We start from the raw sequence: 11,395 nt of genomic DNA, 5'->3' as shown, positions 1-11,395 counted from the left end.
AAATATACATACAAAAAAAGATAGATAAATTAACATGCAAAATAAGCGAAAACAATTGCATGAATAAATGTTGATTAAGAGAAATCTATAAAGGTTTTTTCATGAGTAATTTTTTTTATCTATCTATCTATCTATCTATCTATCTATCTATCTATCTATCTATCTATCTATCTATCTATCTATCTATCTATCATCTATCTATCTATCTATCTATCTATCTTTCCTTCTTTCGGCTTCTCCCATTAGGGGGAGCCACAGCAGATCATCCGTCTCCACACCCCACTGTACATCTGCCTTCTTCAAACCAACTACCTGCATGTCTTCCTTCACCACATCCATAAAGCGCCTTCTTTGTCTTCCTCTTTTCCTCCTTCCGGTTGGCTCCATCCTTAGCATTTACCTACCGATATACCCCGTGTCCCTCTTCTGCACATGTCCAAATCATCTCAATCTCGCCTCCCTCCACCTTCTCCACTTCTTTTTCCTGCAACCGCACCCCTCCACTGTCCTCCCTCTCATTCACACACACAGACTCTGTCTTACTCCTACTGACATTCATTCCTCTTCTCTCCAGCATGTACCTCCACCTCTCCAGGCTCTTCTCCACCTGCTCCCTACTCTCACCACAAATAACAATATCATCTACAAACATCATAGTCCAGGGAGACTCCTGTCTGACCTCATCCGTCAACCTGTCCATCACCATTGCAAACAGGAAAGGGCTCAGGGCCGATCCTTGATGCAGTCGAACCTCCACCTTGAACCAGTCTGTCGTTTCTTCTGCACACTTCAGTGAAGCGTCTCGGAATGGCACCTGTACACAATTACACACTGCATACAAATACAATACAACCTGCAAAATACTGGGGCGACGGTTCATCTTCCAACAGGACAACGACCCTAAAAACACATCCAAGATAATAAAGAAGGGACTACAGGACGACTCTGTGAATGTCCTCGAGTGGCTCAGTGGTTCTGCAAAGAAGAATGGGAGAAACTGCCCCAAAATAAAGTCAAACTCAAAAAGACTTGAGGCTGCAACTGGTGCCAAAGAAGCTTCAACAAAGTATTGAGCAAAAGTAAGTTTTAAATATTAAAATTAAAAACAAAAAAAACAAACATTTGCAAAAATTTCAAACACACTTCTTTCACATCGTCATCATGGGTTTTTGTTTGTAGAATTACTGAAAATACTGAATTTAATCCGTTTTGGAAAAAAGCTGTAACATTACAAATTGTGGGAAAAGTGAAGCTCTGTGAAAACTTCCCGGATGCACTGTATATATATATATATATTTATTTATTTATCTGTCTAATCATTTTTGCACTAAATGTAAAAAGAGGAATAATAATTAATATGTAATATCAATAACGATTGCTTTTAGAAATGCATTAATATTAAATCTTGCAGGCAAAGAAATATGTTGTTATTAAAAAAAAAAAAAAAAGATGCTCCTTCTGCAGTATTCCAGAGGGAAACGTTTCTTGGTATCACGGTGTCCAGTGTGAAAAGTGAATTGGACGTTGACTCTCGGACTCTCGTGCACTTCTGCATTATTGTGTTACGGTCTTGCTGTCTTACGCAATGTTTAGTGAACAGGGTGATGCTTTGTGTTTCTGTTGACGCTCTGGAATAAATCGGCCTCGTTAGAAAGTTCCTGAACACCGAAATGAATAAACGACTCCACAAACTCACCAACAACGAGTCCAGTATCCAGAAGTAGCGAAGCGATGGATTGTGTTCAGTCCTTTCCTGTAGAGCTGCGGCCCTCAAAATGTCTTTTTTTTTTTAAATAAGGAAAACATGCAGAGAGGAAGCGTTAAAAAATTACTTCCTACCCTGAAGTTATTGTCTTTGAATGTAGAAAGATTCCCTCCATCCTTCCTTCCTTCCATCATTCCTTTGTTATTCTCATCTTCCTATCTTTTTTTAAAATTTTTCCTTCCTTCCTTCCTTCCTTCCTTCCTTCCTTCCTTCCTTCCTTCCTTCCTTCCTTCCCTCCTTTCATATTTCCTTCCATCCATCATTCCTTCCATCATTTCATTCATCCTTCCTTCCCTCATTTCTTCCTTCCACCCCCCCTCCCTTCTTCGTTATTCCGTTCTTTCCATCATTCTTTTTATTTTCCTTCCTTCCTTCTTTCCACCCTTCCATCATTCCTTTCTTTCCTCCTTACTTATTTCCTTCCTCTCCTCATTCCATTCAACATTCCTTTTTCCTTCTTCCCATCATTCTTTCCATTTTTCCTTCCTTCCTTCCTTCCTTCCTTCCTTCCTTCCTTCCTTCCTTCCAAGGGAATAACAAACCCTTCCTTCAATCATTGTTTTCTTCCCTCCTTTCTTATTTCCTTTCTCCCATCAATCCAGCCAACATTCCTTCCTTCCACCCATCATTCTCTCCTTTCTTCCATCTTTCTTTCCTTCTGAGTCTCTATTTTGCTGTTAAAATGAGCTCCACATTCATCATGCTCAATAGGGTTCAGAGCTCTATAGCAGGAGATCTTCCATCTTCCAAACCCAGAGCAGATCTGCATGGTTCTGGAGCAGGTTCAGGTCTCCTAGCTGAAGTGAAGGGAAGATTTCATGCTACAGCATCAAAAAAATCTTCCCCATAAAATGAGTCCAACTTTGTGATAAGAGTTTTGTTGAAGACGCACATGGCTGGAAAAGTCAGGTGTCCCAATACTTTTGTGGATGTAGTTTGTCTTTTTGATGCCACATGGCCTCAGCGTTATTAGATTTGCTCTCCCAGTGTTATGACAGTGAACATTTCTCAGTGGACTCATGGGCCGACATGTCCAGACACACAGATCAGACATTATCTACCAATTGGGTTACGCTTTCAGACAGCTTCCTTCTTAGCCAGCGGTGTGTAGATGAAGAGTGTGTATGAGAAGGAGGCAGCGGTGTGTAGATGTATGAGAAGGTGGCAAGTGTACAGTCTCACACACACACACACACACACACACACACACACACACACACACACACACACACACATACACACACACACGTGTACATGCTGAGTATTGCTGCTCTGAATATTGTAATATTCATGTTATGTTTCCATAGTAACCATACATACATGTGGACTTCTTTCTTTCTTTCTTTCTTTCTTTCTTTCTTTCTTTCTTTCTTTCTTTCTTTCTTTCTTTCTTTCTTTCTTTCTTTCTTATTCTTTCTTTTATGCGTGTAAAATAGAAAACGTAAGAATATGTAGAAACAGTAAGAGAACACAGGAGATTGTTGCCTGGTGATCGACTGGACGGTACACGACCACGAGAGACGAACTCACGCAAAAAAGTGACACAAGGTCAAACGTCCACGCAGCTCCAGCAGAGACACGACGGGCCTGAGATCTGCCGTGTGTACGTGCGTTCTGATCCTGCCGTCTTTCATCAAGCAGCAAAGCAGACACTTTATTTAATACCCATAGCTCCAGGGTGGATGTGTCAAGTGCATGAGCTCGGTGTTTCTGCACCGCATTACATCACCTCCGTCACCACGGGCCCCCATGTGCCCCCTGCGCCCCACGCCCCTGTGCCCCCACGCCCCATGCGCCCCTATGCCCCCAATGCCCCATACGCCCCTGCACCCCCTGCGCCCATGCGCTCATCGCCCAAAGCTATTCACTGGCAGAAATGTAATTTCAGAGTAAAATGTGCATATTAAAGTGAGCATGCAATATTAATAAAAAGATGATGCTCTGAACACAAACTCTGTTCCTTCTTCCTGGAGAGCGAAGAACCATGCTGTAGCTCATAACGGAATCTTTTTATCTTTTTATTTTTCCCCTGCAATTAAACTCAAACTCAAAATTGCTGTATATACTGTACATTTTCTTTCTTTCTTTCTTTCTTTCTTTCTTTCTTTCTTTCTTTCTTTCTTTCTTTCTTTCTTTCTTTCTTTTGCATTCATGTACAATATGTAATATGCTCAAATCTACCAGAAGATCATCATGTAAACACACCAGGTTTCCAGAATGATGACTTCGTGGACACCTGACTATAAGATCGGAATGTGTATCTTTGTGAACTTCCCATTCCACATTTAGTCTCCATCCATTTGCTGTTATGATAAACTCCACTCTTCTCAAAAGATGTTCCACTAGATTTTGTGGAGATTTGTGGAAATTCTTTCAGACACACTAATGTTAGTAAAGTCATATGCTGATGTCGGTAAGGAACTGAAGTCTGGGGTGCAGTCAGCGTTCACATTCATCATCTTCAATAGGGTTGAGGTCAGTCTGAGCTCTATAGCAGGAGATTTTATGCTTGTTCATGAACCAACCTGGAAGAAGATTTGGGTCTATTTAATCTCAATGCACTGGGAACAGAATGACTCGAATGGGCAAAAATCCTTCTCATGTTTTAAGGCTCTTCTTCAGGACATTTTGTTTGGCTGCATGACATCATGGACTTAAAAATCATACATTAGAACCAACACAAAAACACTGAGTCCACCAGTCATGGAGCTCAAAATGTGAAGGATCTGGAGAGGTTTCATGCTGAGGAATGGGTTCAAATCCCTTGCTGTGTATACAACAACCTTTATTAGGCATTAGAGGAGAAGAATCAGAGCTTATCCTGACAAAGGAAGAAAACACATCCATCCATCCATCCATCCATCCATCCATCCATCCATCCATCCATCCATCCATTCACCCGTCTGTCTGTCTGTCTGTCTGTCTGTCTGTCTGTCTGTCTGTCTATCTATCTATCTATCTATCTATCTATCTATCTATCTATCTATCTATCTATCTATCTATCTATCTATCCATCCATCCATCCATCCATCCATCCATCCACCCGTCTATCTATCTATCTATCTATCTATCTATCTATCTATCTATCTATCTATCTATCTATCTATCTATCTATCTATCTATCTATCCACCTGTCTGTCTGTCTGTCTGTCTGTCTGTCTGTCTGTCTGTCTGTCTGTCTATCCATCCATCCATCCATCAAGATAAAACTATGTTTTGCAACTGTTTAAATCCATGAAATCGTGCTGTTTTATTAATAATAATAATAAAAATAATGCACTTACATCAGTTACACTATGTATGGCCAAAAGTTTTTGGACACTTGACCATTAATTTGCTATGTGCATCTTTTTGATCATCCCATTCCACACTACTGTTAATAATAAGCTTCACGCTTCTGGGAAGATGTTCCACTGGATTTTGGGGATTGTGAGGAGATTTGTGATCTATCAGACACCAGGGTGTTAATAAAGTCAGATACTGATGTTGGTGAGGATGTGAGGAGGCCTGAGGAACGGTGCAGTCGGAGCTCACATTCAACATGTTCAATAGGGTTGAGCTCAGATCTTTATAGCGGGAGGTCTTCCACATCTTCCAACCCATGAAAAGCAGATCTCCATAGAGCTGTCTTTGTGTATTGTCCTTCTGGAACAGGATTTTTCAGTTCAAGTGTGGATACGATTTCATGGCACTGCATCCGAATATGTCCGATAACGGTTTGAAAGATCGGGTGTCCCAATACTTTTGGCCACACTGTGACCTAAATTGTAGGCAACTTCATAAACAACTCGTTCAAATATTTACAATACAGAACATCTTGACAAAATAAACATCGGTCGCATCACATCCAGACGCTTCGCACATGTCAGTGAATCATTATGTCTTTGGGTTACATCACCTCCGTCACCACGGGCCCCCATGTGCCCCCTGCGCCCCTCGCCCCCTGTGCCCCCACGCCCCATGCGCCCCTATGCCCCCAATGCCCCATACGCCCCTGCACCCCTGCGCCCATGCGCCATCGCCCAAAGCTATTCACTGGCAGAAATGTAATTTCAGAGTAAAATGTGCATATTAAAGTGAGCATGCAATATTAATAAAAAGATGATGCTCTGAACACAAACTCTGTTCCTTCTTCCTGGAGAGCGAAGAACCATGCTGTAGCTCATAACGGAATCTTTTTATCTTTTTATTTTTCCCCTGCAATTAAACTCAAACTCAAAATTGCTGTATATACTGTACATTTTCTTTCTTTCTTTCTTTCTTTCTTTCTTTCTTTCTTTCTTTCTTTCTTTCTTTCTTTCTTTCTTTCTTTTGCATTCATGTACAATATGTAATATGCTCAAATCTACCAGAAGATCATCATGTAAACACACCAGGTTTCCAGAATGATGACTTCGTGGACACCTGACTATAAGATCGGAATGTGTATCTTTGTGAACTTCCCATTCCACATTTAGTCTCCATCCATTTGCTGTTATGATAAACTCCACTCTTCTCAAAAGATGTTCCACTAGATTTTGTGGAGATTTGTGGAAATTCTTTCAGACACACTAATGTTAGTAAAGTCATATGCTGATGTCGGTAAGGAACTGAAGTCTGGGGTGCAGTCAGCGTTCACATTCATCATCTTCAATAGGGTTGAGGTCAGTCTGAGCTCTATAGCAGGAGATTTTATGCTTGTTCATGAACCAACCTGGAAGAAGATTTGGGTCTATTTAATCTCAATGCACTGGGAACAGAATGACTCGAATGGGCAAAAAAATCCTTCTCATGTTTTAAGGCTCTTCTTCAGGACATTTTGTTTGGCTGCATGACATCATGGACTTAAAAATCATACATTAGAACCAACACAAAAACACTGAGTCCACCAGTCATGGAGCTCAAAATGTGAAGGATCTGGAGAGGTTTCATGCTGAGGAATGGGTTCAAATCCCTTGCTGTGTATACAACAACCTTTATTAGGCATTAGAGGAGAAGAATCAGAGCTTATCCTGACAAAGGAAGAAAACACATCCATCCATCCATCCATCCATCCATCCATCCATCCATCCATCCATCCATCCATTCACCCGTCTGTCTGTCTGTCTGTCTGTCTGTCTGTCTGTCTGTCTGTCTATCTATCTATCTATCTATCTATCTATCTATCTATCTATCTATCTATCTATCCATCCATCCATCCATCCATCCATCCATCCACCCGTCTATCTATCTATCTATCTATCTATCTATCTATCTATCTATCTATCTATCTATCTATCTATCTATCTATCTATCTATCCACCTGTCTGTCTGTCTGTCTGTCTGTCTGTCTGTCTGTCTGTCTGTCTGTCTGTCTATCCATCCATCCATCCATCAAGATAAAACTATGTTTTGCAACTGTTTAAATCCATGAAATCGTGCTGTTTTATTAATAATAATAATAAAATAATGCACTTACATCAGTTACACTATGTATGGCCAAAAGTTTTTGGACACTTGACCATTAATTTGCTATGTGCATCTTTTTGATCATCCCATTCCACACTACTGTTAATAATAAGCTTCACGCTTCTGGGAAGATGTTCCACTGGATTTTGGGGATTGTGAGGAGATTTGTGATCTATCAGACACCAGGGTGTTAATAAAGTCAGATACTGATGTTGGTGAGGATGTGAGGAGGCCTGAGGAACGGTGCAGTCGGAGCTCACATTCAACATGTTCAATAGGGTTGAGCTCAGATCTTTATAGCGGGAGGTCTTCCACATCTTCCAACCCATGAAAAGCAGATCTCCATAGAGCTGTCTTTGTGTATTGTCCTTCTGGAACAGGATTTTTCAGTTCAAGTGTGGATACGATTTCATGGCACTGCATCCGAATATGTCCGATAACGGTTTGAAAGATCGGGTGTCCCAATACTTTTGGCCACACTGTGACCTAAATTGTAGGCAACTTCATAAACAACTCGTTCAAATATTTACAATACAGAACATCTTGACAAAATAAACATCGGTCGCATCACATCCAGACGCTTCGCACATGTCAGTGAATCATTATGTCTTTTTTTCAGGTATCTGTAACATCAGAATTCAAAGAAGGAGCCTCATAAAAAGAAAAGACAGAGGAATATGGACAGACTGGTACATACATTCATCATGTCAATTTTTTAAAAGCAGTTTTTCCAGGCGTTTAATACGTTTTTATAATTCAGCAAATGTTTTCGGTTTATCCGTCACGTTCACATTTAAATTCAATCGAGGGGAAAAAAAGTGATTTAATTTAGCAAACTGTTTCACTCAGGTATCAAGAATTAGGGTTTTGAAAACCTTTTGATTAGAGGTCTTTGTAAAGATTTCGCCAGATGTGGCAGACCTGATGTTTTTTTCTTTTCTTTTTCATGCACAATAGATACTGTAAAGTGGTGCAGAAAACAAAAAACACCCAGCGAGCCGTTAAGAAATGAATCTTGTCGAGAAACTTGATCGAAATAAATGACTAAACTGGTTTGAGCTGGCGGGAAAGTTTGGTTAGGCGTTACACCAGTGGTGAAAAGGATCTCAAAATACTTTGGTTTCACCAAGAAGATCACATTCTGAGTTTTCACTGTGTTTTTCACTCAGAACCTAACATATACAGTGTTTATCCAGGCTGACTTATAATGCTTTTATTTATACATTTGAGAGGGACAAGAGTCTTGCTCTAGGGCTCAACAGTGGCAGCTGTGGTGGTGCCGGGATTTTCACTAGTTCCTGCAGACCCAAGAACTTAGAACTAGCTGAAACTTGCATTTGCCAGATCATTTCTTCCAAAATGACCCCCAATTATCTTTTATATACGATATATAGATACCTCTTCCGGATTTCTCTTTCAGAACCCCCTACAACGTCCCATCTTTACGCGTCGCACTGCTGCTCTATGACTGTCTCACTAGATAATTGCACTAACGAGCACCAAGCACATGTAAACATGTATAGACCCCCTAGTGGACAAAAGTGGCAGGAAAGAAATCCAGTCTGTATTTAGTCCTTAGTCTGGGTTGGTGACACTGTTCTTGCTCAGATTGTCTGTGCTTTGGGTCCTCTTGGGTGAAGAGTCCACAGGGACACCCTGATTGACTTTATGAGGACAGTCCTCTGCAGCAGCCCGGTTTTTCTTGTTTGCGCCCCTCCAGGAGTCCGGGGCGTTGGGCGGTGTGCAGGCAGCCGGGAGTTTGCTCAGCAGAGTATTCCTCTTCAGGCTGCTGTCCGAGTCGTTCCGAAGGGCGTTCCCAAGCCTCCGACAACACGGAAAGCAGCGCAGGAAGTCGTACAGGAGGTGACCGCCAAACAGCATGTAGATCCACGGGTTGCAGCAGCTGTTCAGGCTGGCGAGCAACGCCGACAGGGTCACTGCCGTGTTCTCCGAGTCTGAGGAGGAAACACACATGAAGAAGAATCTTCCATTACATGTTCTTGCACATCCAGACGGACCTGATAGAAATCAAGTGTCTAATGAGGCAATCAGATGCAAACATTTTGACAAACACACCATGTGAGCAAAAGTATTTCTTATTTCGAATGAAAAATGGATTTTAGGGTTTTCTAGTACGTTTCATATCTAAACGCGCCCTGATGTTAAAGCGGTTTCTATAGAAACCTGAACATCACGCAGCTCAGATCGCTCAGCAAGGTAGTCCTATAGTTTCTAACAGAATATTGTGGAGGATTTGTACAGAAGATGTGCGAACTGTTCTATCAGCTAACAATTATATTAAAATAATAATAATAATAAAATAATTATAATAATAAACAACAAAAATAATATCAACATAAAATCTGTTAAAAAAACAACCTAAAATCCAGCAGGTGTCTTGAATAGGTGAAGTGTGTGAAGTGTGTGTGTGTGTGTGTGTGTGTGTGTGTGTGTGTGTGTGTGTGTGTGTGTGTGTGTGTGTGTGTGTGTGTGTGTGTGTGTGTGTGTGTGTGTGTGTGTGTGTGTGTGTGTGTGTGTGTGTTGGATTTCATCTCAGTGATCACAAGAATAGTGATGCATCTTCTCTTAAAGGTGGAACAGCAGAAAGCTAAAGGTTGTCTACTTATGAATAATTAAACAAATACAATAATTGATGACCAAACAAACAAATAAAAAAGTAAACAATCAAAACAAACAAACAAACAAACAAACAAACAAAGTGATTCATTACTTAACTGTTTTAACTATTTGTGATTCAAATTAGGAAATTCTCACAAACAATTTAAGTACAAATCAATAACTAATCAATGAAATAACTTTATATGAAACTATATATTAAATATAAAATAAATAAATGATTTCTCTTTATATTTTAATGCATGCACAATGAGAGAAGGAAAGAATGGGAGAATGAGAGAAGGATAGAAGGAGAGAAGATCTACATTTGTGCGCATTGGACAGTAAACCCCTGTTGCTGCTGGCGCGCTTCACCACTCACCGTCCCAGGAGAAATTTTTGTCCCACACCGACCACATCTGCACGATGAAGAACGGAGCCCAGCACACGATGTAGGCGAGCACGATGACGAAGGTCATTTTGACGGTGCGGAGCTTGGCCCTGGAGATGGTCCTCACGCTGCTCACCGATGCCTTGCCGATCAGCGCGCCCGTGCCCGTGCCCGCGCCGTGCGCCGCGCCGCCCTTCGTCTTGCACTTGACGTTCTTCCAGATGCTGCGGCAGATAAAGCCATAGCACACCACGAGCACGGAGACCGGCACGAGGAAGATGCCCACGGTGATCCAGGTGATATAGGCGCGCACGCCCCACGGCTCGATGAAGTGTCCCCAGCAGTCGTAGACCTCCGAGCCGCTCTCGATCTCGCTCAGCGAGAAGATGAAGTACTGCGGGGTGCTGAGCGCCACGCTGCACAGCCACGTGCACGCGATCATCAGGCGCGCGCGCCGCGTGGCCCCCTGCAAGCTCCGGAGCGGGTGGCAGATTGCGATGTAGCGGTCCACTGTCAGCATCACCAGCATGTAGGTGGAGGCGAACATGCCGAGCACCTGTAGGTGCTTCACCACGCGGCACAGGAAGTCGGGCCCGTAGAAGCGGAACGTGATCTCCCAGCAGAGCTGCGGCAGGACCTGGAAGAAGGCGACCACCAGGTCGGCGAGGCTCAGGTGCTTGATGAACAGGTGCACCCGCGAGCTCTTCTTGGCCGCATTGCGCACAGCCAACAGCACACTCACGTTGCCCGCAACCGCCGCCAGGAAGGTCAGGCTCAGCACCGTGATCTCCAGCTTGGCCACTTCCTCATTGCGGCCGAAAGGATCGCTGCTGCTGTTCGCCGCTGCCAGGCTCCGGTTCCCTGCTCCGTGCGCATCAGAGGCGTTCAGGCACACGCTCTGGTTACTGTGCGTGCCGTTCCCGTGTGGACTCATGTGCCCCTGGGGAGGACAGAGCCCTGCTCCGGTGTGCGCCATACGGCCACTCATGCGTAATGGATTCGGTGAGTAGACGGGATTTCTCCTGACGCGTCGTGCGTTCTGGATACGCGCGCAAAAGGCGCAGTCAGGGCGCAGGAGCGCGCACACAGAACATCATTTGGTCTGCGCTACTGGAGTCACATCGCTGTTTCTAAAACCAGCCCCCTGTCGGTCTGTGCTTATAAAGGGCCAGGCTTGCAGATCTGCCCACCTCAAC

At 42.9% G+C, this 11,395-nt stretch overlaps 1 protein-coding gene across 1 annotated transcript; it reads right to left on the bottom strand.

Moving 5' to 3' along the window:
• Window positions 1-7,194: 7,194 nt before the first annotated feature.
• On the bottom strand, window positions 7,195-11,309 carry avpr1ab (arginine vasopressin receptor 1Ab). The gene is made up of 2 exons (XM_046872486.1): window positions 10,191-11,309; window positions 7,195-9,147 (listed from the first exon to the last, which is right to left on the bottom strand). Exons 1-2 carry the CDS (start codon window positions 11,185-11,187, stop codon window positions 8,768-8,770), a joined length of 1,377 nt encoding a protein of 458 aa, XP_046728442.1. The 5' UTR covers window positions 11,188-11,309; the 3' UTR covers window positions 7,195-8,767.
• Between the last annotated feature and the right edge of the window lie 86 nt (window positions 11,310-11,395).

The sequence above is a fragment of the Silurus meridionalis genome, chromosome 18 (genome assembly GCF_014805685.1).
Source record: "Silurus meridionalis isolate SWU-2019-XX chromosome 18, ASM1480568v1, whole genome shotgun sequence".
Lineage (NCBI taxonomy): Eukaryota > Metazoa > Chordata > Actinopteri > Siluriformes > Siluridae > Silurus > Silurus meridionalis.
The sequence above is the reverse complement of the archived record's forward strand: the minus strand, read 5'-3'. Positions and strand labels throughout refer to the sequence as shown.